The sequence below is a fragment of the Aspergillus multicolor genome, assembly GCF_047715735.1.
Source record: "Aspergillus multicolor strain CBS 133.54 unplaced genomic scaffold BDW74scaffold_5, whole genome shotgun sequence".
NCBI classification, from domain to species: Eukaryota; Fungi; Ascomycota; class Eurotiomycetes; order Eurotiales; family Aspergillaceae; genus Aspergillus; species Aspergillus multicolor.
The window spans coordinates 1,016,396-1,042,588 of record NW_027395956.1 but is presented as its reverse complement, the minus strand read 5'-3'; the positions used below and the strand labels follow the sequence as shown (position 1 = coordinate 1,042,588).

The following is a 26,193-nucleotide window of genomic DNA, read 5'->3' as shown; positions in this document are numbered from 1 at the left end:
GATCGAAGGGCTTGTTAATAGCAACATTCTCAACATGAGAAAGGAGCATAGCATTGCCAACACTGCAGCATATCTGAAACAACAAGATGAATACAACTTGAAATCTTAAATCTCATTCTCCAGAAATATAATCGCCATATCATAATTTTCAGTAATGTAGCCAACATCTGAAACCCGTATCCTTACCGCTCCGCACTCCTAGGCTTTTAGCCCTGTGCCCTACCCACAATAACGCAGGTTACGCAACCCGATCTCAATCTCGAAATCTCGATAGTAATCAACTCAATCTGAGACATTCGGCGGGGATGGGTACCTGCGGTGAGACCGAGAGGCGGGAATGGGGCATCAACACTAACAGACCCTTATGGAGCACGTACTGTTAGTCTCAGGCCACGGTCCAACAGTAATCCACCACAACTACTGTACGGAGTACATGACTGAATAATGTGGTCAAGTCGGTAGCGAGGATATTATTAGTAGTGCATACGGGCCATTCGCGATGCTATCCACTGTAGTCCACCGGCAGGGCGCATGAGCATCTACCATAAGAATTTCATGCGGAAGAGTAGAGGTATACCCAGCACGCAGCGGATTGAACCGACTTACTGTAATCTCGCACTCGCCGCTCGTCCACGGTTGTTGCGTGTACGGTTATATCAGCTGCGGATTCCGCGGGGAAACAACGTACTTACATGGCGGTTACCTAAGGGGCGGGTCTTCAGCAATGTATGCCAGACTGCCAGTCCATGGAATGCGGCGAGGAAGATGTCATATTCATCTCGCTTAGACCACGGCGTACGAATGTATCGGGCTGGGCCGCTGGACCATTGGAATCGAAATCCGACTGCCTTGACCGACACATAGTAGGCTTCTTTATGTTATGTGATGATGATAATGTCCTCAGCGTATCTACACCGAGTTTCCATGGGCGCAGTAGTAGTATCCATACTCCGTACTTGTTCCGTAGCAGTTTTAGCAGATGAGGGGGCGGGACAACCCCTCCCATCGGGAATGCATCTTGCCCGATCCGGTATCCTCTTCTACGTGCTCCGCGCGGCGGGCGTCTCGGAGTCTGCGGGAGGACGGAGAGAGGCCAGGGTTAGGCAGACTCAGAGGATTCCGGAGATACAGACACGAGAGAGGGGTGATTTGACCCCTGGCCTAGGATTTGCCCTTAGTTGGTTCGTCCGCAGCCTCGTACTTTGTAGCTGCATCCTTGGATTAGCGGCACAACGCCTCTGCAGTAGACGGCAAGCTAGAGCTAGACAGACCGGGGACAAACGACTAACAAGGTACATAAGTACATAGCTAGTCCTGATCCGGCGATATAGGCAACGAAAGCCCATCCATCCTCGATAATGAGCTGACCAAACCTCAAGAAACGGGCAATCCAGCGTCACGGAGTCACGGCACGGAAAACAGCGGCAGATGGTCAGGCAGGGCAGGGCCGCCGGGAGCCAGGCCCTCGTCCTGACGCTTGGAATTCCAGACCAGAGCCGAATGCGGGCTGTGGATGTCGATCGGCCAATAAGGTGACGTGCACCGAGCGCCTTTTGTTAATTGGCTGACTGGTGGAGCGCTGGAGGCGAAAAGCCGCCAAAGTCTCGACGTCAACCTGGTCTTGGACGATTGTCCGTTGGGTACCCGACCTTGGGTTTAGTTGAGTGTCCGCCGTATCCAGGGTCTCGGATTCGGTGCTGCTTATGGGGATTGTCGTACTTCCTGCCTGATTGATTCGTTGGGTTGGAGTCAGGTAGGCAGTTGACCGGGATAAAAGGGTCGGTGACAGCCTGCCCTGGCCACTGTCGCTGCCGGGGTATGTACTTTTGGATATCGACCAGGGCCTAGAAGGCAAAGTAGATACGGTCAGCTCAAATGAGTCGAGATACCTGGTTGCTGGCATCTGCCCGGTGCTTTGATCCCAACGATCGGCGGCAGAGAGACTGCTGAACTATTACTGCTGATGCGAGATCAGGCTGATGGACGTTGCCAGTATGCAATGAGGTTGAGACCCGGCCAGATCGAGATGGGTCTCTACGCTGTTGGTTTGCCGTGGCGCTGGAGATCGCCCGTTTCTGGACCTTTCTCACTCGCAGTTGTCATGTTTACTTTTTCCGCGTCCTTGCTTTTGTCCACTCTCTTTATTGTTCTAAGCCTCTCGATGAGGACTGCGGCGATTGGATTGGGGGAAATTCTCCGTTTGTAGGTTTCTTGCTGAATGTGCACGGGTAGCTGCAAGATGGGGCCCGTCGGGTAGGACAAAGAGTCAAAGAGATGAGGTACAGTAGCGCCGGATGCGTCAATAACAGAGCTGGGAAACGCCCCCCTGGTGGACATCCGCCTGCTTTGTATGCCGGTCGGACTCGGAGACCAGGGATCAATCATCAAGGGATGCGTGGAGGAGGATGCCGTGGTTGTATCGCAAAAGCAAATACTGATAGCAAGGTTAGATGTGGTTGTGGCTTTCCAAGGTTTCGCTGGGAGGTAGCTTTCGGGTGAGCTGACCCAGCTCCGTGACCTGGAACTGAATCAGTTGCGGTGCATGGATAGCTGTGGTGTTGAGCAGCGACTACTATGAACCTTCTCGGAGCCTGAATAATGAGCAGAGCATAGCTAGCTAGCATGAGACTCTCCGTGTAAGACGGTGGAGGAGCGCTCATTCTCACTCGCAGCAAGAGCAAGAGAGGTGGGGCCAGGTCCGTGTAATTGGATCAGCCACTAGTATGGGCCTAGACCACGCGTCTGCCCGGCCTCACCCTGGCTGCTATTTTAGTGCAGATTCTTCGCTGTGAGCTGGGCAGAGGCCAGCGAGCCTTCGAAACAGAATCGCAGTAATATAATCGGCATCAAATAGGATACTCTGGTGATTGCAGCACAGCAGAGTATCGCGGTGGGAATTGCTGGGGCCTGTGTTGTGTCATCGACTCCCGCCCGCCGGTCTAGAACGATTGGCAGCCGAGACGACAGTGTCATGCCTGCGATGGTCGCTCTGCCATTCTAGACCTTTCAGACTCGCTCTCCCTCAAGTCCCAATTTTCTCTTTCCTTCCAATCTCCCTCTGCTCCACCGTCTCACTCTGTATCAGCGTCACTCTCTCACCACCTCGCTCTCCGCTGTCCTTTTCCTCTCCTCTCCTCCCTTTCCCTTCATTCCATCTTCCCTAACCACCTCTCGCCCTTCCCCGCCCTCCTATCTCAGCTCTCGGCCTCTCATCACCTGCCAGCGACCGACGATTCTCCCATCGTTCCACCCACAGACTTGCCTGACCACTTACTTCGACCGTGTCCGAGTTCTCGGGTGCCATCCTTTCGGTTGCCTGCCCGTTGCCCGTTGAGCCCGACCGATCCTCTATGTATTCTCCGCAGTATTATGGCCCTGGTCCATCTGCCTCAACAACAGTGCGATATAACCCTGTTATGCGTTCGGCATTCTCGCCAGACCTTTCCACATCAGATGCATCCACAGACGCCGGTTCATCGCCTCAAGGAATCCTGAATTCGCTTGATTACCAACCGCACGCCCATCGACGACCAGTTTCACCCAACTCACATCACCAACGCACTCCGACCGCTTTGTCCCCTAGCGGAGGCTCCGGCCGACTTAAGCGTCGTGCTTCACAGGGCTCGGTAATAACCAAGCCATCTTCAGTCACCCGCTTTCTATCCCGTAACAACGCCGCTCTACATCCTCCATCCCTCGACGCCGCTGGCTCAGTCACCAAATCCTATAGTCGATCCGCCGAGTTCCGTACACATTCTCTCGACTCACGCCTTAGAATCTCTACCGCGTCGAGTTCGCTGACAATCGGAACCACCGAGTCCTCTTCATCGGCGTGGGACTCAACTGACAAGGGCGACTATCCCGCAACCTTACCCCCAACACCTCCCGAGGACGACGATCACATTGCTTGGAGTCCTCGTAACAATATGCTACTTTTCGAAACTCACATGAACCGGGCCCCGGGCCTAATGGCCATGGATGAAGGCCCAAACATGAATACCTCTGCTGGAAGGGGAAATTCAGATACACTCGGCAGCCCGTCGGATAATATCTCACCTTCAACCTCTAGTGGAAGTCCTCATTCTTCTAGCGGTGATATGGATTGCGACGATAGCTCGTGGCTCGAGAACAGCGTACAGACGATAGGTAAGTTTCTGGTAGGCTGCACGATGAATCAGAATTAATGTGTGTCTCTTCAGTATCGTCCCTACCGTTTTCAAATGCCCGAGGAGAAGCCGCCAAAATCGTCTACCAAATGCTGCCATACCCGTGCCCCGCGGATAAACCGACGAGTGCAGAGATCAATGAGAATGTCTTTTGCTCCATTGTCCAAGCAGTCCAGCATCATTTGCAACATGGGCAATCCCCATATATCAACGTCACCCACGCAGTTCCAGAACAATTTAGTCTTTCCAACCTCCCGCATTCCCCTCCCAGCACGCCTCACTCGTCGTTTCCATCCGATGACTATTTCAAGCCGACGGCGGTCTTCTCCAGCGCCGCCGTGGTCTCTGCGTATCACGATTTCCGAGGCCCGATTCAAACCAAGACGCCGCATTTCCCGATGCCGATCGTGCCCCCGTTCAGTGTCCACATCTCTGTCCTCGAACGTTACCTACCCCCCTCGTCGGTCCAAGAATATAAAGACCTCTTCTCGCCTAGCCGACCGTCGTTTCTTGTGGACCGGTTGAGTGAACTCTCCCCCGACGGAGGATCGATGCTTTTTATTTACCCCACCAGAAGAGGAGCCTCGACTTTCAAGTCGCAGTATCTCGGACCGATCCTTGACCCTTTACTGCGACAGCTCGTCGTGGTAAACGAATTATCAGCAGAAATTGGTCGGTACCTCGGCAAAGTTTCAGCGGTCGCTCACATGGACGACTTTGACACCATGCGGGAAAACCTCGACCAACTTTGTGGTGCTTTGAGCTCATCCTCCTCACGATTCAACCTCGTGGACGCTCGTAAAGGTAGCGTACGCCTTGATCGCAAGCTTTGGTCAGAGTGGTATATCCACCAAGACAAGGCTCGGATGAAGGAGGTGATCAGCCTTTACTGGCAAAATAGCCGACGTCTTCCCGCGTCAAAGTCGACGACGTTAAACACATCCAGCTACCACCGCCTGGAGACCAAGGAGGTCACATCCGCCATGCTGCTCAGTGAGATACTGGATGGTATCCGGAAAAGACCATACGGTGAAGAGATGGAGCCTCGAGACGGGATTGAGCTCGGCATCTTTGTCATTCGCCGATCTCACTAAGCAATACTATATTGAGTGGCAAGGGCTACAAACCTATAACCAACCTCGACCCACTAGCCACACCCCTTGGCTTGTTTATTTTGAAGTGATTTAGGCGGTACAAAAGGGGGTCTTCATTGAATGGCGTTTTCTGGTGTTAGTATGGGATATATAAGAGTGGGTTTACTGACATGCATTGGACACGAATAATACCCGGATTGCTATCGCTTTGGCTTTTATTGTTACGCATTGGCTGGATGGACGATTACAAGTATGAGTGGCTAGCTTGATAGACATGATATATGTATACCATTATGAGACAAATCAGATTCGCTTCTACCTCAGAGCTTGGATCATCCTACTGCCTGAATGAGTATGCATGAACTATCCTACGTAGGACGGAAGACGGAGCAGATAAGGGCTCATGCCACTGCCAGCCAGATCCCGGGCGGTCAAGATAGTACCCGCACTAGACCCTAATCGGCATACTGGCCTCCCGCTTTCCATTCTGCCATGCCCCATCCCAGAAACGCCGAACCAACTCGCTTGCTTTTCCTTCATTTCCTGACTGTCGTGTCTTATCTAAACTTTTCAAGTATTATGCGCAGCTGCTCTCCATTCATGCTGTAGTATAGCTCTCTGTTTAGTGCTGCCCTCGCCCAGAAAGCGCCTTATCATCCTTTTCCTCTGTGACGACGGTTCTGCTCAACAGCCGATCTGCTCAATCGGCTATGGCTTATTCTCCTGCTCCGGCCTCTCCTGGGCCCTCAGGCGGTGCTTCCATCTTGCCAAATGGACTACACTCAAGGGGCCGCTCAACTAGTCCTCCAACTAGCCTGCCACTTTCGAAGCGAGACAAACGGCGCAGTGCGCTGCAGGAACGCCTTCATGACCTGACGGCGTCCTTTAGCCAGAACCGCGATACCCAGTTTCGCCAACAATTGCACGCTCTGCAGTGTGATATGACCCTCATAAACAATGCCGACCCTTACAACCCTGGCCCAATCCCCGACTCGGCCGACGAGATTGCCCAGCTGATTGAAAACACGATTGGCGGCGGCCAGTTTGCAAGGGAAATGGCCAGCTTGGCTGGCATGTGGTATGCCCGCTTTGTGCAGGAAGTCAATCAGGTTAAGGCGGAACGGGACGCAGACCTGGCTATGCTGATGGTAAGTTTTCCTCTACTGCGTAGTGTCTTGAACAGAGTCCTGACGGATTTGTGAATGTAGCACCGCCATAACAACAACCTGGAAAGGTTCCAGCGAGAATATGCATTCCGCGCCCACTTTGCGGAAGAAGAATATAATAATCTCTCGTCAACCCTCCGAGAGCGCCTAGTGCAGACGCTTTCGGGCAAGCGAGCTCGCCTTATGCGAGAGAAAGAGCAGCTTGATATTGCAGACACGAATGCCCTCCTCCTCCATCCAAATCAATTCAGCATCACAAACCCTGCCAGCCCTGGCGGTATTCACGGCAATCGCAAAACAAGGCATACTCGTCATCGCGTGGATCTGGATGAGTTAGGCAACGGGATTCTAGCGGAACAATTGAACAAGAGAAAGAGGAAAGCTCAGGAGGAAGAAACCGGTTCGCCGGTGCGAGAGACCCCTGCGGAGCGGGCGAAAGCCCAGGTAGCCCAGCAGCAACTTGCGCCGACATACTCGATCCAATCTCTTTTTACCGAGAAGGAACTCAGTGCGCATGCAAACCAAGCGCATATTGCCACAGTCCATTTCTTCTCTACATCCAAACGCGCCGATCAGCCTTCGGGTGCGGCAACTAACGGAAACAACACGGATGCCGACGAGGCATCGGGCGTGGATGGCACTGGGGCGGAGGACAATGGTACTCCCGCTACTGACATGGCGCGGACCGCAAGCCAGAATTTCCATGCTACTCGTTCGACACGGACACATGGCAACCATGCTCTTAACCCGTTGGCTGAGCTTTCAGACAAGCCAGCTGTGCGTCCGAACCTGCCATACAATATCCTGGCCAACTACCACGCTCGGCCGAGCAACAGCGGTGCTCCCCCGTTACCTCCGCTAATGAACGAGGAGGTGGATGACGATTGGATTCGCATGGACAAAATGCAGAACAAACACCTGGGCCATCTGGATAAAAATCTCGTTCACCTTCTCGTCGACCAAACGCCGGCCGAAGTCAACGGTATTCCGCAAAACCCGAACCGCTTCAACCTCCTCCATCCTGACTTTCCCACGGAGGTGGGAATGCATCTTTACCCCCTCACAAAAGCCGGGGAGAGTAATGAGCGCGCCAAGAAACCGAGGAATGGATGAGTGCATTCAGCGTGATTGATTCATTAGCGTTACTTGGTACAGGGACAGGAATACATAATAGCGGGGTGGACGGACTGTTTACCGATAGGCGTTTGGGTTCAATTGGCGTGCTGGGCTTTACTGACTTGATTTTCGCATCTGCGTCCCTTCTCTCAATTTTCTTTGTCTATATTGTCTGTGTCTTCCTTCTTTTTCATGTTCTATATGCTTGGCTTTAATATCGATTCGTTACATCACTTCCCCTTAGCCACGGGACCGAAATCCGGACCGCGCGTCGACCTGAAGTGGAATTGTCACTGTCTTCAGTTGTTGCTGCTTTGGATACAGTACAGTATAGGGCATGGGAGTTATATTTGGCTTGATTTGATCTAACTTGGCTTTTGTTGTCCAGGAGCATCTGCAGTATTTCTTAGACCAGAGCAGACTAAAGCAGACCTCTTTCAGCGCAACCATAGCGAATGTCCTATACGGACTTTGACTAAGAAGGTGTTTCAAATAAAAGGATTGAGAGTTTGAATGCCATCATTTTCAGTTGTATTTTGTGTCCAGGATGCAGAGGGCCAGGCTGAAGGAGTAGAATATAGGAGTGAGTGATAATATTAGCATAAGTGGTATAAGCATAAGGTTGTATGTATGCATGCATAAAGATGAAGTATAGGCATAGTAGTCCGTAGGGAAGGAAGAAGAAAAGAGAGGGTAGGGGGAAGAATAAGAAAACCAAATGCAGGGGAAAACAAAAAGTGAAGCTCTATCTAACAATACCCATGCCCATTTTATCCCAAAATCAACCAAAAATCTTCAAGAACCCCCAAAGTCCAATGCCGCTCAGAACAGGAATGGTCAGGTTATCGTCCCAGCCCATCAGGTCCACGAACTCAGAGCCCGCGGCGACTAGTCCTGAGACAACGCTCATCACACCCAGCGCTAGTGAGCCGGTGATGACAGAGCCGGATTCCGTGTCTGGTGAGGTGACCGTCCACCCGATGAGTCGTTTCACGAAGTCAGGCAAGAGATTGAGACGGCCTGTGTAGAGGAATGCGCCCTCCGGGTCGTTGGGGAATGTACCGACATAGGGGACGAACCAGCCCCAGAAGGCGGCCGCGGTGATGACACCGACGAACCAGGCAGCGAGAGTGCCCGCGAGACTCTTCCCCTTGCGCAAGCTGTAAGTGTAGCGGCCGTAGAGACGGCCGAAGGTGGAGGCGGCGGTGTCGCACCAGGAGAGAAGCAGGACGCCCATGACGCCGACGTCCTTGGGGAAGAAGCGAAGGACAGTGTATGCGCCGACAAGATACCAGATCACGCCGTTGTAGCCGGAGACCTCTGTCTCGCGCATGAGCGCGCCAACGCAGCGGATGTATAACTTATTAATCCTTTCTGAGCGATGACGAAGTATATCTGTGGCAGCTATAGGCACAAGGGCACCAAACAACCAGGGTGTGATCTGGTGCGTTTGGATGCCGCGGCTGTATAGGTGAAGCGTCAGGAAGCCGATCGAGACATGGAGCAGTTTGCGCGGGATCTCATGGCGATGGACGAAGTTGCGGTAGCGGGCGTGAAGAGGGATCAGGCCGAGTGGGGAAGGCGATCGCGAGACGCTCTCGACGAGGCGAGTACCGTCTGCTTTTGACAACGGAGAAAGGAAGCCATTCTTCTGTGGTGCGCTGCCATTTGTACGCGCCGCGAGAGCTTGGGGTTCTTCGGGCGCGGCTTGCTTCGACTTGGACTTGCGTCTCCGAGATCGCGATGGTGTAGAGTCGGATTCCTCTGTGACGTCGCCGAGACGCTGCTGCCGTCGGGCTGCCGAGCGCGTCGTCGGGGCCGAGTACCCGTCCCGCGATGAGGTCCTGCTTTCTGACGGGGTCGGTGATGGGGAGATGACCCTCGGTGTCGCAGGTACAGCACCTGGATTTCGCGCCGACGACATTTCGGCCGTTCTGACGGAGAAGGGTGGAAGGGCCGCAGCGGCGATCAGTCCGGAGAGCGGGTGTCTGAGGAAGAACCGATCACTGGAGGCTGCGACGCAGGGAATGAATAAACCGCTGGCCTCGGGGAACGAAATGGTGGGCAGCTGTCCTTCCAAAGGATAGAAAATGGTAGGGATTGGTTAGGCGTAAGATAGGTGAGGGATGGAGTACAAGGCAGAGACAGCGCCGGGCATTGCTGTCAGATTGCACACGAGCTGAGCAAATAGAGGGTCAGCACAGGAGATCTTCTCAGCGATTAGGTTGTCTGGCGTACCACCACAAAATAATGACGATCTGCTCTGCTGACCTGATCTCGAATCCAAGCGCGTCGATGCTGGCTCCGATGAATCCGGTGCATCACGTGTGATTTGCAAAAAAGAAACCCACCGCTTCTTATCTAATCGGCAACTACCGATACCTCCCTATCGATAAGGAAAAATTCCTTCGGCAGTGATCAGGAAACCAGCATCAAGCAGAGAGCAGGAGGGTCAAAGAGCTTGACAATGGCGCCGAAACCTCCGTCAGGGACTTCTGCCAGAGCCTGGGATGGCGTGAATCCCTCGCTGTCGGACTGGGTGCTCGACGCGGTCTCGTCGATGGGGTTCACCCGAATGACCCCAGTCCAAGCATCGGCCATTCCTCTTTTCATGGCGCATAAAGATGTCGTGGTTGAGGCCGTCACAGGAAGCGGAAAGACTCTGTCATTCTTGATTCCGGTCGTGGAGAAGTTGTTGCGCCTGGAAGAGCCCATCAAGAAGCACCATGTGGGCGCTATCATTGTTTCTCCGACAAGGTATTTAGCCCAATGCTAGACGAGCCATGAGATGCGCCTGCTGACTCTTCGCAGGGAGCTTGCTTCACAGATCTACAACGTCTTAACATCCTTACTCGCATTCCACCCCGCATCAGCCGCAGTGATCAACCCCTCTGAAACCGAAGAAGACGCTCCCCGTCCGAAACACTCTTCCTCCGTACTCAAGGTCGTCCCCCAGCTTCTCCTTGGAGGCTCAACTTCACCCGCGGAGGACTTGAGCACCTTCCTGAAGCGCTCTCCAAACCTCTTGGTCGCTACTCCCGGTAGACTTCTTGAGTTGCTTTCTTCGCCACACGTTTACTGCCCGCAATCGTCCTTCGAGATGCTTGTCCTGGATGAGGCGGACAGGCTGCTGGATCTTGGGTTTAAGGAGACATTGCAGAACATCTTGCGCAGGCTTCCGAAACAAAGACGCACCGGTCTGTTCAGTGCTAGTATCAGCGAAGCTGTCGATCAGATTGTCCGCGTGGGTTTGCGCAACCCTGTCAAGGTTGTTGTCAAGGTCAAAGGTGGCTCCGGAGTCGAAGATAAGCGTACCCCAGCCAGGTCAGTACCCTTGCACCCCTTTACTATCATATGCTTACTCAATGCAGTCTACAAATGACCTATTTGACACAGCCACCAACTCATAAATTTGTGGCCCTAAGGCACATCTTGAACTCGGTGCAACCGACTCCCTCGAAATCCATCTTCTTCGTCTCAACATGCTCAGGCGTCGACTATCTATCTGCCATTCTCCCTTTGATACTTGGCGACGACGTCCAGTTAATACCACTCCACGGAAAGCACCCTGCCAACGTGCGCCAAAAGAACTTCAACCGTTTCGTGAATGCACACACCCCGGCCATCCTCCTTACCACAGACGTCGCTTCTCGCGGTCTCGATATTCCGTCAGTTGATCTCGTTGTCCAGATTGACCCTCCTTCAGATCCGAAAACTTTCATCCATCGCTGCGGTCGTGCTGGAAGAGCCGGTCGCAGGGGCCTTAGTGTGGTCATGTTGCATCCTGGCAGGGAAGAAGATTACGTCTCCTTCCTTGAAGTACGAAAGACCCCAGTCGCTCCTTTTCCGCAAACCATTGCCGTTTCCGACGCCGAAGCCGCAACCGCTACAGAGGCTGCTCGAAAAGCAGCAAAGGCAGATCGTGCCGTTCACGACCGAGGTCAGAAGGCATTTGTTAGTTGGTTACGGAGTTACAGCAAACACCAAGCAAGCAGCATCTTCCGCGTTGCAGATCTGGACTGGGAAGGCCTAGGGAAGGCTTGGGGGTTGCTAAAGCTACCCAAGATGCCCGAGCTAAGGAGCTTCACAGGAGACAAGACACTTGGGGTCGAGTTGGATTGGGACACATACGCGTACAAGGATAAGCAGCGCGAAAAGCGCCGTTTAGAGCTTCTCCAGGAGATGGCTGAGTCCGGCCCGCAGCAACTAGCAAACAAGAAGCGACCAAACGACACCGTGGCGTGGAGCAACAATGTCGAGAATAGGAACAAGAAGGCCAAGCGACGAGACATGAAGCAAGTGCGCCAGGAGAAGAAGCGATGGGAGAAGATGACTGAGGAAGAGAAGAAGAAGGCTCTTGAGACGGAGCAGATGGTGGACCAGATTCGCGCGAAGAATGAAGAAGAGCGAAAGCTTAAACGCGCAGCTGCTAAAGCGGAGAAAGGTGCGAATGCTGATGGCGGCGAAGAATTCGAGGGCTTCGGTTAGCCTGGATATGTTCGATATACTACCTAGCCACCTACCTACCTACTATATACCCAGCCAATGTATTACTGTACGGCCGTCGCATTGCCTTCTCCACAGTAACCCTAATTCGGATCTTTTCCGGCCATCACTGCGATTGACGTCCAGTAGACCGTCCACTTTTTCCTCATAGATTGGCCATATTGCAAGGGAGTCCACATACCGCGGTAATCATGCTGAGCCATAGTGACTCATGCGATGACCCCAGATACTCTACACCAGTACGGATACGTATACGCACTAAGCCTTAGAGGCGCCAGCCTCAACCCAATATCGAGCTGATCGTTTTGGCGAATAAATATCTGGACCCTGAACATCGATTAAGCATAGGTCGCATGAAAACTTAGAAGAAGGTAGTCTTCATCTTCAATCGCAAAATGGCTACACATCCCAAAGTCAACCTCCTGAAGACAACCCACATTTCCCCCTCTCGAAAGCCAAACCATACAACAATTCCTCTTTCGATCCTCGATGCCGTCGTTACAAACTATGCAGCCTGCGCGGCTGTCTGGTTCTTTAATGTCCCTACCAGCGGCAGCGCAAACGGAGATCTCGACTGGCCCTCAAGCCTACAACAGTCCCTAGCCGTGGCTCTTTCGTCCTTCCCTCAATTCGCCGGCACATTGCGCAAGATCACACACGTTCCTGACCCAGATAACTACGGCTATGGCGACCTCGATCACACAAAACGCTACGGGCGCCTTGAGGTCACTTTCGGAGCAGAAACAGATCCCGGTGTCGAATTCAGCACCGCTCGCTGTGAGTCAAGATTAGACGAGGTCGTGCCTGATCCGGCAAAGCGAAAATCTCCAGACTCCAGGGCCTGGGATCTATCTTGCCCAGCTAGTCATTTTCTTCCAGATGGTAACAAGGTGCCTTTTATCGGAGGGAGCAGTTCTGGCCCTCCGGTGTTGATCCAGGTCACGGAGTTCAAGTGCGGCGGCGTTGCCATTGGGATTAGAATCGCCCATCCACTGGCGGATGCGCAGGCGCTGAGTGTTTTCATGAAGAGATGGTCATTTGAACATACAATTCTTTTTGGTGATATATCCCCAGATGTTGCTCCCAAGTCACACCCAGAACCGCCCAGTCCCATATTCGACCCGCAACTTCTCGACTCCCACGCAGCAGGAGACATTAACGCCGCCTCTCCAGACGAGACAATCCTCGCGAAATCCCGCGCCCTTCCCTCCATCCGACACGACTGGTTCTATCCCGCTTCAAACGGCGATCCAGATCGGAACCTCCCACCCGGCCTCAGCCGCTCTATGATCAAATCCCCCGGCACGCCAATGCCAAAGGAGGACTGGGATCACACCATCCCAGTTTCCCATCTCAAACTTCATTTTACTGCGGAGCAAACGAAGAAGATTTGGGAGGCCGCTGGCGGGCCTGGGCTAGGCGTTAGTCGGCACGATGCTCTCGTCGCGCACGTCTGGAGTGCTATCAACCGTGCGCGTGGGCTAGGTTCTGACGAGCGAGACGTTTCCCTGTACTACACCTTTGGTCTACGGAAACGACTTGGTCTTCAACCTTCCTTTATGGGATCTCCTATCCTCCTAACAGCTGTCAGAATGCCTGGGAAAGAGGCTTCTAACGCTAGCGCTTTCACCCCGGAGAAACAGAACGTCGCTATCAGAATCCGCGGCAATATCGCCCGTTACACGGAAGACGCATTGAGCGCAAGACTGCATGACCTATGCTTTGAGGTCGCGCCCCAACGGCTGTGGGAGGCGTATCTCGGATACAGACATGTGATCTTTACTTCCTGGGCTCATCTGGGCCTCTATGAGGTTGACTTTGGAAGGCTGGGGAGACCGAGGTTTGTTGAGCCTTACATGCCTCTTTTAGACGGATTGCTCTGTATTATGGAGGGACGGCCGGATTCAAGAGAGGCGCGCGGAAACGGGAAACACTGGTGTGATGATGGCGTTGATGTTGCAGTCTCAATCACGGAGGAGGCAATGGAGAAGTTGAAGAAAGACCCTGATCTTTGGGTTTGATTCACTGTGCTTCATCATATCCAAATCTAATAAAGACCATAACATTCTATCCATTAAACTCCTGACAAAATCTAATATCTCTACGTCTATACGCAAAAACGCCAAAACAATGCCCATAGAAACCCGCTATACAAGACCAATTCAGAAAAAGAAGACTCATGCCATAATCTGCCTCTCAACACGATCATCCATGCTTCTATGCCTACTGCCCGTTCTAATTCCACTCTGATCCTCAACTTGAAAGCCACGAGTTTGATCAAGTGCGTGGACACCGTAAACATTCCCCTCCTTTTCCAGGCCGTTGATCCCATCATTCTCCCCATCAGCAACTTCAGGCTCAATGATTGTCGTCTTCTCATCAAAATCTCTACCCTCAACACCTAACGCGGGACGTCCAACCCTCTCCCCGAGAGCAGTCTCGCATTGCAGCAACAGCACGCGCGCTTCGATTCCATCTCCCTCCGCATTCATCTCATCAATAACACGACCGCATTCTGAGTTCTGCACTTGGCATTTTCCCTCCTGCATCCTAACCCTAGTCGGCGACGGCGTTGGTGATGGTATCAGCAGCGATGGCCCCTCTGCAGAAGCAGATCTCGACGAAGGCCCCGGCACGGGCGACGAAACGGCCATCCTCCTCTTCATTGCGGGGTTCGGATACGGGAGTAATCGTCTTAGATCGGTCTTGGGTCCTCGCCGTCTCACCATGATGTTAGAGTCAGACCGAATCACAGTATCGGAGGGAGTTGGTGAAGTGGGCGTAAGTGTAGGCGTAGGCGTGATCGAGATCGATGTATGAATGGCCTGCATGGCGTCCGTCGCCAGTTGCTCCAGCGCAGCCTTCTCCTCCGCGTCCAAATTTATCTTCTGGTCAGGCCCTTGTCCTTGGATTCCTCGTTGCCCTTGTCCCTGCCCCTGCCCTTGGACACCCGGAGCTATGACCGCAGGTGCTTCCGAACTGATAAACCCCCTAAACCCCATCCCCAAGTTGACACTGTATCCCATGCCCATGCCCATTCCAACTCCACCGCCACATCCCATCCCCATCATCCCCGTGTATCCCGGCTGGCACCGATAGCAGATCCTTATACCGACGCCCTTAACAAACTGCATCGTATGACAGACTCTCACAAGCGGGCGTGGGTTCCTAGCCGGGTAGGGAGCTAGATAGTAGATCACGTTTTGGCAGGGCTGGATGAGCTGGTGGAAGGCGCAGTCGCAGCCTGGTGGGTTGGGTTGGTAGAAGCACATATTTCTACTTCTGGCCTTGATGGCTTCAAGGGGGCTGTTGTGTACGTTGCTGCGCTCGTGGTAGGTAGCGAGTTGGCTCGGTTTCAAAAGTGGTAGGTAGTGAGAGAGAGCTGTAAGGTTCTGACGTAGATGTTATTGAAAGGGAGGGGTAGACGCCGGGATCGAACGAAGTTGAAGTTGAAAATGCATGGGCTCTAGAAGGCCTGGGGGGGGGGGTGTTTATAGGAAGAGAACAGGATTCAAACTCTTTGTTGGCTACCTGAGACACCTTCTGTCTTCATGCACGCCCTCTCCAGAACCCACACCTCGTAAGGTTCAAGACAAACACTTCTCTTTGTCGATTCAGCTTCTAGTAGCCCGTCAGCCTCCAGCAGCAAACCTACTCCACCAAGCCACAGAATTGGACATTCTCTACGCGTAAATAAGCGAGTTCAATGGAGCCAGAGTTGATATTAAACATCAAATACAATCCCGATGTTGACACGCCATGTTTTGAACTTGGAAGAACAGAGATGATGAAGAACTAAACGACGAACGCAATTGCAAAACAGACCCAGATCCCAGTGAGAAGAAAAATGATGCAGGACTAAAGAATATGATTCAAGAACAGAACTAGACACGCGAAAAGAAGAAAGCAGCAAAACAATTCCATAGTACTCCAAAGGACAAAACATGCTTTACCGTGTGCCTTGCCAATTTCATGATGGCGGCGTGTTGGTTGAGTGTTGATTAACCCAGCTTCCTTCCAGTCGTACAGCGCCAAGTATGCAGTCAATGTATGTAGTCAAAAGACATGACAATCCGAATGTAGTGGTATAAAAGATGCGAGCTTGTGAAGATTGAGACAGAAATCACACGACATCGGCAACGGAAGTTTGTGGCGCTAATGTTTCGGCCTTAATTAAGGCTGCCGTAACGGACATTTAGGCGCAAAGCACCTAGTGCTCATACCAGAGTCTTCTTGAATTCGGCGAATTCGCGCTGGAAAATAGGCATCGCGACGTCAATTTCAGTTGAATCCCAGACGTCGTTCGCAATGCGTCGTGCCTCGTTGTTGATGTCGAGGTCTTCACCGAAGGGTTTCTTCTCAGGCCAAACAAGTTTGGAGAGATCACCAGTGGGGCAGATATCATACAACCACTGGGCGTCCTTTGCAAACTGATCATCTCCAAATTTCTCAGTGGGTTTCTCAGCAGGTAGTGCGGGCGCAGGAGTAGGCGCGGGGGTGAGGTCAGGTGTGATAGCGGTAAGAGGACTAGAATAGCGGCTAGTGGTGCGCAGTCCGCTGGGCGTTTTTGGTTTGTATTTCTCGGCTTGAGAGCGGGCCCTAGCGAGTGCCTCTTCGTCAATTTTCGTGGTAGGAGTCGACGGGGGCTGTGCAGGGCGCGCCGCAAAGCGAGGAGCAGGCGACGAGGCACTAGTATCAAGCTGCGTAGAAGTGGGAGTTTTGACAACACTAGGAGCAGAATGGCTGGGAGATGAGACAGTTTCGTCTTCAGTGTCCGATTCATCGGAAAAGGCATCATAATCAAGTTGGAAAGTGCCCGATGTGTTTGGGACGAAACCAGGTCGTTGCCGTGAATCCGCGACATTGGACTCCGGCGTAGGTGTATTAGGTGCTGATGATGTTTGAGGACCGCCCATTCCGATGAAATGCTTTCCGCGGTAGGGATCAGTGGCACGAGCACGGCGTTTGGAAGGTGTGTCTTCCGGGCTCGCATCAAAACGAACTTTCTTTGATGCCAATCTTTCGGATTGGGCAATGCGGCGAATGGAAGTCTGGCCACGGTTTCTAGGTTCAGGCGGAGGTGGTGAAGGCTCCGCTTCATCTTCACTATCGTCACTGAATTCAAAGTATTTCAGGTCCATGCCATAGCTGGAGCCTTCGGGGTTCGGAATGACATCTGGGGATGGGGAGCGCTTGCGCTTGCGTTTCGACTCGCTCGTAGCATTGCTTGTCTGCGGTGTGCTGGCACGACCTCTGTCAATAGGAGTGGATGAAGTTTGAAGGTCTGTGCTTTGAGGCGTGGCTTTCTCAGCAGGCCGGGGTGTGGAATCAGAAGCAGAAGCTGCAGCGGGAACTACAGCGGGAACTGAGGAGGGGGACTTGGATGGAATATCCCCGAGGTAACGAGCCCGATCAATCGGAGCGGGGAAGAGCGAGTAGGATAGAGTACGCGCGCGTTTTGCTGGTGGTTGCTCGCTTAGACTACGGTGAGCTTGTGAATCTTGCTCGGTAGCCACATCTAGTAGTCTTTCAGCGGGTTGTGTGCGTTGGATGCGTTCGGATGCAGGCTCTTGGATAGCTATTCTTGATTAATACTACAACGTAGCCGAGGGAATTGCAGTCATTAAGCATACCTGGGGCCTCTGATGTTGACCGAGTATGGCCAAATCGGGGCAGAAGGCGCGTCAAGGAGCGTGGTACAGAGTTGATTAATCCACTAAGGTTCCAGCTGCGCCGAGCAGGTTCTGGCGTGGACGGCTGCTGGGCCGGAAATTCTTGAGCGGCGGCAGGTTCTTCAGGGGTGGTTTGGTCATCCGTCTGAGCCGGTTCAAGGGAAAAGTCGAAGTTGGCGTTGAGAGGCTCGGTGGTTAGTGTAGATGTTAGTGCAGCAGCTTCAGACGCGCGACGATCCGCTTCAGTCTGCGCAACATATTCAGGGAGGCGAAAAATGGTCTTTGATATACGACCTTGGCTTTCTGCCTCACGGCGTAGCTTCCTCTCAGTCCAGGACACTGTATGGGGAAGGCGGCGAAGGGGTGTGAGACGAGTGGACCGCCTGGAAAGAGGCGTGCTACCAGGGGGTCCAAGATTCCGGCGCTTGTTCGCATATGGGGTCACGGGTTCGGCGGTATCATCAGGGGTATCTTCGGTATAGGCTCGTTTTCTGTTGACTTTATTTTTGGTTAGCTTTCTCTTTGTTTTTGACTTTTTTAATTAGTTTGAGAAATGCAAGCAGAAGTATCAGTTTCTCGTGGTTCGTCTCCTGGAGTTTTGGAAGACGATGGGGCCATTGTGTTTCCAGGGTTCTTAGGCATTTTTGAGGTCTTCTTGATAGCCTTCTTGGCCGGGGTTTTGTCCTCGGAAGAGTTCTTCACTTTGGAAGAAATCGCCGTGGCATTTGGCCCTTCGGGTAATCCATTGACAGGGTTGGTGGATGGTGAGAATCCAGTAGAAGTAAGTGGGACGCAGGCCCGGGCAGACGAGGAGGTTGGGATGGCTATTTCCGGGGCGCTGCTGATGGATGGAGATTCCAGCGGTTTAACGGGAGTGACCACGGTCGAGGTTGTAGTCGAAGTTGTAGTATGTTCAACAGGTACGCTCTGAGTTGGGATGGCTTGTTTTGCCAAAACAGCCGGGCTTGCAGGACGATCCAAGTCCTGCTCCTCCGCTATTGGTGAGAGCGGAGTAGCGTGCCAAGCGCGCGATCGATGGCGGCTGGGGGTGCGTGAGGTGGGCTGGTTCTTGGATCTGTTGGATGTCGGCGCGGAGGAGCCGACAAAAGTCGGGGTTCCTCCTCCGCGCTCTTCTGATCCTTTTCCTTTACCATATCGACACTTGGAGGTGCCTGTCCATCATCAAAGACGCTTGACGGCGAACTCGGTATAGGACTGTCGAAGAGCCTAGGCTTCTGAACTGGGGGCCGCATGAAAGCCATAAGTGTTGGCATGTCTGGCACGCTCGAGGGGGCGTCGTCGTAAATGAATGCCAGACGACAGTTATCAGCAAAAGCGGGTTGGCGCAAAGTGCGTGGCTCCATTGAGAAAGCAGTTGTTCCTAAGGGCACGAAAGGTATACCCTCTCTAGATAGCGAAATTTTTGCGAGAGACTTGGTGAGTTCGTCGACGGGATCCTCCACAGCTGTTTTCTCGCCGCAGTCCACAGTGGAAAGAGAAACAGTCCCATCACATACTGCGACTTTCTCGTCTGGTTTCTGAGTTTCCTTCGGACTCACTGCGGTTTGTGGCGCCGCTTCAGACTTCTCAGAGGCGCTGGGCGCCACGTGGTTTTCAGTGGGCACCTCCGCGGCTTCTGGGTTTGGGGTCGTCGCAACACAGAGAGTAGCGGCTGGATCAACCGGCTCCTTTGAGGTATCCAAAATCGTGTGAGCGGTGACTGCGCCACCAGAGGCGAAGGAATCGAATCTGCGACCCCCAGTTGCTCCGACGCATCGACAAGGTTGTCAGGTGATAGGAGGATCGTGACTGCTAGAGCGAGTTCTCTCGAGGCGCTGATGTTATTACCGAGAGTCAGAGCCGGGGACGGTGCGGCTGCCTCCGTGACGTCGGTAAAGCGTAAGGCGAAATTGTTGTAATCGGCTCTTCGGCGGTGTTTGGGACAACCTAAGTTGCAATGGTTTGGTCGGCATCTTGACCGTGACAAGCCGCAACTGCCGGCTCCAAGGTATCCACGGCTACCCGGTTCTCTCGAGGTTCATCGGTAGTATCGTGGTTTGCAAGCGCGGAATCGATCTCCGTAAGGAAATCGTGCGGTAGTTCGAGGCTGAGGTTGGCCAGCGACGCATCAAGATCAAGATTTAAATATCCCCATTGGATAAAATCATCATCGGTGCCGGGAAGAGTTAAAATGTTGTCAGAGTCCAATGCGTCCGCATTCAGCGATGGAGGAACCTCAGACTCGGCGAGCTGCTGGAATGACTCGAAGTTCTGAGGGGTTGGCTCCGATTGCACATTCAAAATATCCTGGTTTACGTGGTCAAGGTCCACTAGTACATCCTCAAACTCCTGCTCCTCCTCGGAATCCTGCTCCTGCTGGTGATTCCTGGACTCCTGGGGCTCCTTGGGGTTTGAAACAGAAAATGATGGGGGAGAATTAACATGGGAAAGGAGGGGAGAAGGTATAGCGAAAGTTTGCAAAGACGTAGGAGATGTGTTGTACTCACGCTCTGAGTTCTTAGGTTCCATTAAAGCAGAATCTGACGTGGATGGGCCAGATTCGGGTTTCTCGGTGAGAGCTTCAAGAGTTTCTTCATTGTCCGTTCGCGCAATGTCATGGCTGTTCTGACTGACAGAATCTTGTGCTTGATTGACCGCATCTTGCGACGCTTTTCGGGAGGAGCTTCGCGTTGCACGCCTCGTGGCGGTTGATGCAGTGGCTTTGGGTTTCTTCGTAGTAGTAGTAGTCTTCTTGGTGGTGCGAGCTTGAGCCTTAGGCCGAGTTGGTGCTTGTGTTACCGGCTCGGTGGGCTGTTCAATGACGGGCTCTTGAGACGCGGCTCTAGAAGCGGCGCTTTTCGATCTGGTAGACCGTCTAGTAGCACGCTTGTTGTCATCAAGAGAGACAAAACCGCCAGGCGACTCAGGTTGAGAACGGGTACGAGGCATTTTGACTTTGCGTGTGTGTTTACGAAACAAGACAATGACTTTTATGCGAAATCGCGCGATAGTAGAAACTTGAAGAAGCGGAAAAGCTTGACTACGACAGGTAGAGATTAGACTTGCGACTCAGAGACTATGCTGGGGAGAATATTGGACATACTGATTCAGAGAGAGATCGCTAGTTGGGAACCTGGAGACCGAGGAGCGTAGGTGATAGAAAGGAAAGGAGAATTTGGGCGAAGGAAAAAGCCGGGTTAAAAGCTCCTCCAGGACTCCAGGATTGCGCGACGGTTGCTGCAGTGTTAGTGAATTTTACTCGCCTTTGGTGGGGTCAGTGGGTGAAGTGTTAAGTGAATGAAGTGATGATTTCGCAGTGAATGGAAAATTAACTTGGGGGAAAGAGAGGTGGAAATGCCAAGAGCATGGTGACGTGCAGGCAGAAGCCCAGACTGGGGAGGCGGTCAGTACCCTAGACCAAGATCTCTGTTCAGAATAATGGGGCCCCACTGTGTAAACATGCATGGATAACTTCACAGAAGACCATTGATGACAATTTCAATAAACCCTTGTTCCAAAGGAAAGAACAAGGAAAAGCCGCTCTCTTTATCCCTCGGCTGATGTTATACCTGGGCCCGAAAAACATGTATACTGTTTTACCATTGCATCAGCAACTGTCCCACCAGAACTTCCAGCTCTATCGTATTATTAAGTCGCGTCTGATCAAGCGCGTGCGGGTCTGTATAGTAATTCGTGGAGGGAGAGTCTTCTGCCCGTTCCGTGATCAATGCACCTAATCCCAAAGGCTACGTTTGTCCGCTTGGGAAACGCTGTGGAGCCTTGACTGGTGAGCTATGTCATGAGGTTTATCTCGGGCACGAGTTGGAATAGGAATTGTAGCTATACAGAGTAAGGAAGAGTAGGAAACGGGGACGAAAGACCCAACACGCCAGATGACAGGTATCGTAAAGGTACAGGCCAACGCTTTGCTGGAGAGAGTCAAAAACACCTAATATACAACGCCGAACAATTACAAGCTAATCTCGCCTTTCCAAGACGCCTCGGACAAGCCAAGGGTCTCGACGAGGTGCTGCCACCGTGGACCACCTCTTTCCTTTCTCCGCAGATATTGGAGCAACTTCTGTCGCTTGTGCACAAGAAGTCGTAGGTTGCGCTTGTTGTGCTTGTCCTTGTTGGTGGTTTCCAAATGCCGGGACATGTTGAAAATCTTTGCAGTGAGGATAGCGACCTGCACTTCGGAGGATCCGGTGTCAGGGCCAACACGACGGGCCTTTTTCAAATAACGAGGGGCTCCCTCTGGGGGAACAGCGGCGGGCTTCGGGGGCAAGGTCTGGTCGGTTTTGTGTCGGCCGAACGTCTCAATACACTTCTGGATGCGAAGGCGCATTTGGTCGTCCGTATTTCCGTTCCTGATATCCACGATTCGTCTGATTGCCTCCGTTGCATTCTTATGCTGCTCGATATGTTTCTCTTCGTTCTCCTTCTCCAGCTGCGGGTCTACCGCTGCTCGGTTCGGTTCCACGATAGGGGAGGTCAAGTTCTTAGAGTATTCAAGAGCACCCTGGAGCTCCTCGGGGGTGATGAAATGGTTTGGATGAGACTCGTGCGTACCCGCCTGCTGAACCTTCAAAGCTTCAATGAATGGTGTCGAGACTCCGTGCACGGGGTCGCCGACAGACCCGTCACGCTCCGCCGCGAGGGCCTGTTGACGGGACAGGTTCGCCGCTTTGCGCTGGCGCGATTGTGCCATCAGAAAAGGATCATGTCTTCGGCGCTCCCTCGACTCGGCGGAGCCGGCTCTCACGGAGGTTTTGCTCGGGTTCAGCGACAATCGGGCAAGCGGACTCTGAACATGTGAAGAACCTAAACCGAGATCGTTGTCTTAAGCATCCGCCAGTTGAATATATAGGAAAAGTCCACTTACCTGTAAAAGCCTTGAGAGAAGGGTGGAAAGGAATGCGAGGAGGCATTTTGCAGACAGTATCCTGGCGTTGCGATCACCAATGCTCCAGCGTCACACCTCCGACCAAAACTTCAATCTGAGAATACACTAGTCCACCGGAGCAGATAGGCACGTGACCTCACGGGGAAGATATGGCTGAGTAATCCTAAGCCCACTAAGAGGACGCTGATTGGCCAGACACCGTAACCCTAACACACACGAAAAGCGACGAAAATCAGCTTTCTCGACGGAAGTTGTCTTTCGCGTCAGTCCAGTCCTCTCTTCGACCTCAACATCGCGACAAGCGCCAGACGATTGATATATTCAAATCGCCGTACTTTGCAGTATCAATCGCCCGTCATGGCCCCCTCTCAGCTCCCCCCCATGTTCAACCCCACTCCTCAGGACATTGAGATGCTCCTCGCAGCTCAATGCCACCTGGGATCCAAGAACCTCCAGGTTCACATGGAGCCCTACCTGTGGAAGACTCGCCCTGACGGAGTCAACGTTATCAACGTTGGCAAGACCTGGTACGTTTAGACGGGGGAATTGAAACGGAGGAGTTTGCGAATTATACGGAATCTAATTCGTGCGCGAAATACAGGGAGAAGATCCTCTTGGCTGCCCGTATCATCGCTGCCATCGACAACCCTGCCGACATCTGTGTCATCTCCGCTCGTCCCTACGGTCAGCGCGCTGTCCTGAAGTTCGCCTCCCACACCGGTGCTACCGCCATCGCCGGTCGCTTCACCCCCGGTAACTTCACCAACTACATCACTCGCTCTTTCAAGGAGCCCCGTCTCATCATCGTTACCGACCCCCGCACCGATGCTCAGGCTATCAAGGAGGCTTCCTACGTCAACATTCCCGTCATCGCTCTCTGCGACACCGACTCCCCCACCGACTTCGTTGACGTTGCCATCCCCACCAACAACAAGGGTCGTCACGCCATTGGTCTGATCTGGTGGCTCCTTGCCCGTGAGGTCCTCCGTCTCCGTGGTACCCTCGCCAACCGTGAGGTCGACTGGGACGTCGTTGTTGACCTGTACTTCTACCGCGACCCTGAGGCCGAGGAGAACAAGGAGGTTGCTGAGGAGAAGGTTGCCAGCGCTGAGGAGGTCGGTGCCGGTGCCATCGAGTCTGGCTTCGCCGGTCAGAGCTGGGACGCTGAGGGTGCTGCTGCTCCCGCCGCTTTCGCCGCTGCTGGTGCCACTAGCTGGGAGACTGAAGGTGGTGACTGGGCTGCCAGCTCCGCCCCCGCTACCGGTGGTGAGACCTGGGCTGAGGCTCAGCCCGCCGAGGGTGCCAAGTGGTAAAAAGCTTGCCTTTTCAACCACGGCGATATGAGGACAGCTGTTAGGAGTGTCTGAAGAGAGAAGACCCAAAAATTTATTCCCCCTGGCATGTCAATCCTAGCCTCTGTTCCGCAAATATTCAAACAGGAAAAAGAAAAAACGGCAAAAGAAATTTCAACCGAAACAACCTCTTCTTTCCTTCCACCCAATGGTATGCTGCTACGAATCATCCTCTCTACCATCAGTCCGATTTACGTCTTGTTTCCATGGGGAGGAATTGCTTGTTCAATGATTGACTCGGTGCTTGATGAGGGAAAGATACCCAGTTGCTCTCAAGCCAGTGAGCTTCTGGGGGAAAGCCCTGTGCCGTCAATCCACAAGGTGGACTTGATCGTTACCTTGGTTTCTCCCTGTATGTTATACGTATTGAAAGTGATGAAAGCTGCCATTCGTACTCTCTGGATCCATCGTAAACCTGTAGCGTAGTAAGCCCCTTTATAGTAAATGCGGTTTATGTAACCAAAGTGCGTATATACAGTAGTCAAACGGGTATCCAGTGTCAACTAGCAACCAAACCCAACCCAACAATTCTTCACATAACAACACAGCCACCTTTCGTCTGTCCACCAGAAGCAGTGGTAGTCGCAAAAGCGAGCCTTGCCAAATCCTCGAACGCCTGCGGCATAAGCTCCCCCGTAACAGCCGAGCACTCCGCATATCGATCGCAACGAAGCTCCTGTGCAATTCTGTACGTCTGCATCCATATTGATCAGCCCAGCACCGGCCAGTGAGAACAGCTAGAGAAGACGGATGCTCACCTCTTGCGGATAAATGACTCCCTCGCCCTCCACTCTCAGATCCCTCTTCAACCCCACCATCATGACGGGGATGCGCTCGCCTTCACCCCGTTGGAAATATCGAATGACATCAGCCCGCCACTAAATATCAGCCAAGAGCATATATCAGCCGTTGCCCGATGTAGTAGAGCCGGTCGAGGGTATCAAACTCACACTCAACAACCCATCCAACGTCGCGCGGTTCGAGACGTCAAACGCCAGCAGCACAACGTCCGGTCTGAGAGTAGTCCAGTGCTGATTCGGACTGGCTGTATCGTAAATCTCAAGTGTGAATGACTTCTTGGAGAAGTTGATCTCGTACACGAATGGCTGGTCGCTGTCGCGGAGAAGATCTAATGGTTCGGTGTTGCCCACTTGCTTGTTTCTGATACTCTTGAGTCCACTATACAACGATGTTAGTCTGGTTGGTCTATTGGTCTGACAAGGTATACTTGTTCAGCGAGGCCGGGAAGTATACGCACGATAGGAAAGTCGACTTGCCGCAACCTGCGTCGCCGAGTAGGAGGACGGTAATCGGTGTCTCGAGGACCTCTCTGGGTTGCAGGTACGCCATTGCAGGTTATCACTCCTTGCGCAAATGGCCTTAAATTCGTCCCGTCAGGCCTTCATGGTCCTCGGTCCACAGAGCATGGAATGTCGCCTAACCAGCTCGGTGAAGCTGAGAATTGACCGGGGCCAAGCCGCCATGGCTCCGGGAAACTTTATCGGAGCAAGATCGCTCGCTGATAAGGCCATCTTGACTAACTAAATTTGGTTTGGCTTGGTTTGGGGACTATATGGAGGATGGAGGTGGTTTCTCTGTGGACTGGATATATCAAATAAATGATCAGGCGTAGGTGTAGAATCCCGCAAGTTCTTCTTCCGGATGTCTTTAAAGACTACTGGTCTCCCATCTGAAGCCCGTGTCTTGTATTTTGTCCACGTTCACTCCTCCAGCTCTTCCCAGCCATTCCACGGTGCTAGTAAAATGAGTAATTCGCGGCGCATTGATTTTATCAGGGAGCTCACGATGGCCGATCTCTTGAAGAAATGAATGATTGGGGACTTTGTGGTATTCTTGTGGTTATCAGGTATGTCGATTGTAGTTGGAACTTCCTTGCAGACCATATATATATTCTCTCCTTAAGATTGATGTTTGCATCTTACTGACATCAGAAACGACTATACACTCAATTGCGAGACCCACAGCTAAGGGCTATCCAGGCCAGAAAAGAACAGCGATTTGGCAGCATAAACAATTTGCACAAGGTCGAAGCTTTGTTCTATACTTCGTCTCTTATCCACCTCTTCACCTGCCTATCGGCTTATCTTATCTATTGAATACCGTAAAACCAATACAAGAATCTTACGACGGCCAGCCAAATTTTCTCCATTGGAGCCAGAGCTGCCCGAACAAAATACCCCAGGACAAGCCCAAC

The 26,193-nt window shown here is 52.6% G+C and overlaps 11 protein-coding genes across 11 annotated transcripts; 6 read left to right on the top strand and 5 right to left on the bottom strand.

Moving 5' to 3' along the window:
- The first annotated feature begins 662 nt into the window (after positions 1 to 662).
- BDW74DRAFT_148307 (uncharacterized protein) lies at positions 663 to 1,688 on the top strand. Its single transcript, XM_073723681.1, has one exon. The coding sequence runs from the start codon at positions 886 to 888 to the stop codon at positions 1,306 to 1,308; it is 423 nt and encodes a 140-aa protein (XP_073586689.1). The 5' UTR covers positions 663 to 885; the 3' UTR covers positions 1,309 to 1,688.
- Positions 1,689 to 4,123: 2,435 nt separating this feature from the next.
- Positions 4,124 to 5,586, top strand: BDW74DRAFT_148305 (uncharacterized protein). The gene has a single exon (XM_073723680.1). It carries the CDS (start codon positions 4,184 to 4,186, stop codon positions 5,258 to 5,260), a length of 1,077 nt encoding a protein of 358 aa, XP_073586688.1. The 5' UTR covers positions 4,124 to 4,183; the 3' UTR covers positions 5,261 to 5,586.
- A 194-nt stretch (positions 5,587 to 5,780) lies between these two features.
- On the top strand, positions 5,781 to 7,661 carry BDW74DRAFT_114080 (Sds3 domain-containing protein). Its single transcript, XM_073721861.1, has 2 exons — positions 5,781 to 6,408; positions 6,469 to 7,661. Exons 1-2 carry the CDS (start codon positions 5,971 to 5,973, stop codon positions 7,537 to 7,539), a joined length of 1,509 nt encoding a protein of 502 aa, XP_073586687.1. The 5' UTR covers positions 5,781 to 5,970; the 3' UTR covers positions 7,540 to 7,661.
- Positions 7,662 to 8,157: 496 nt separating this feature from the next.
- BDW74DRAFT_114075 (diacylglycerol/polyprenol kinase family protein) lies at positions 8,158 to 9,777 on the bottom strand. Its single transcript, XM_073721860.1, has one exon. The coding sequence runs from the start codon at positions 9,464 to 9,466 to the stop codon at positions 8,324 to 8,326; it is 1,143 nt and encodes a 380-aa protein (XP_073586686.1). The 5' UTR covers positions 9,467 to 9,777; the 3' UTR covers positions 8,158 to 8,323.
- A 191-nt stretch (positions 9,778 to 9,968) lies between these two features.
- Positions 9,969 to 12,108, top strand: spb4 (ATP-dependent RNA helicase SPB4). Its single transcript, XM_073723679.1, has 3 exons — positions 9,969 to 10,299; positions 10,354 to 10,866; positions 10,914 to 12,108. The coding sequence occupies exons 1-3, from the start codon at positions 10,010 to 10,012 to the stop codon at positions 12,028 to 12,030; spliced, it is 1,920 nt and encodes a 639-aa protein (XP_073586685.1). The 5' UTR covers positions 9,969 to 10,009; the 3' UTR covers positions 12,031 to 12,108.
- A 334-nt stretch (positions 12,109 to 12,442) lies between these two features.
- On the top strand, positions 12,443 to 14,070 carry BDW74DRAFT_189310 (transferase family protein; the record flags this gene model as incomplete). Its single annotated transcript, XM_073731944.1, has 1 exon — positions 12,443 to 14,070. A coding segment is annotated over one exon (1,627 nt), but the record flags the coding sequence as incomplete, so codon positions are not given.
- A 155-nt stretch (positions 14,071 to 14,225) lies between these two features.
- On the bottom strand, positions 14,226 to 15,182 carry BDW74DRAFT_175742 (uncharacterized protein; the record flags this gene model as incomplete). Its single annotated transcript, XM_073728432.1, has 1 exon — positions 14,226 to 15,182. The coding sequence occupies one exon, from the start codon at positions 15,180 to 15,182 to the stop codon at positions 14,226 to 14,228; it is 957 nt and encodes a 318-aa protein (XP_073586683.1).
- Positions 15,183 to 16,265: 1,083 nt separating this feature from the next.
- Positions 16,266 to 20,669, bottom strand: BDW74DRAFT_175741 (uncharacterized protein; the record flags this gene model as incomplete). The annotated part of the gene is made up of 5 exons (XM_073728431.1): positions 16,266 to 17,626; positions 17,682 to 18,211; positions 18,328 to 18,762; positions 18,825 to 19,440; positions 19,700 to 20,669. 5 exons carry the CDS (start codon positions 20,667 to 20,669, stop codon positions 16,266 to 16,268), a joined length of 3,912 nt encoding a protein of 1,303 aa, XP_073586682.1.
- Positions 20,670 to 21,216: 547 nt separating this feature from the next.
- Positions 21,217 to 22,693, bottom strand: BDW74DRAFT_148294 (mitochondrial 37S ribosomal protein uS15m). Its single transcript, XM_073723678.1, has 2 exons — positions 22,606 to 22,693; positions 21,217 to 22,544 (listed from the first exon to the last, which is right to left on the bottom strand). The coding sequence occupies exons 1-2, from the start codon at positions 22,649 to 22,651 to the stop codon at positions 21,691 to 21,693; spliced, it is 900 nt and encodes a 299-aa protein (XP_073586681.1). The 5' UTR covers positions 22,652 to 22,693; the 3' UTR covers positions 21,217 to 21,690.
- A 167-nt stretch (positions 22,694 to 22,860) lies between these two features.
- rps0 (40S ribosomal protein uS2) lies at positions 22,861 to 24,372 on the top strand. The gene is made up of 2 exons (XM_073723677.1): positions 22,861 to 23,153; positions 23,228 to 24,372. Exons 1-2 carry the CDS (start codon positions 22,984 to 22,986, stop codon positions 23,937 to 23,939), a joined length of 882 nt encoding a protein of 293 aa, XP_073586680.1. The 5' UTR covers positions 22,861 to 22,983; the 3' UTR covers positions 23,940 to 24,372.
- Positions 24,345 to 25,445, bottom strand: BDW74DRAFT_148290 (putative Rho-like small GTPase). The gene is made up of 4 exons (XM_073723676.1): positions 25,237 to 25,445; positions 24,929 to 25,157; positions 24,737 to 24,856; positions 24,345 to 24,672 (listed from the first exon to the last, which is right to left on the bottom strand). The coding sequence occupies exons 1-4, from the start codon at positions 25,326 to 25,328 to the stop codon at positions 24,511 to 24,513; spliced, it is 603 nt and encodes a 200-aa protein (XP_073586679.1). The 5' UTR covers positions 25,329 to 25,445; the 3' UTR covers positions 24,345 to 24,510.
- Between the last annotated feature and the right edge of the window lie 748 nt (positions 25,446 to 26,193).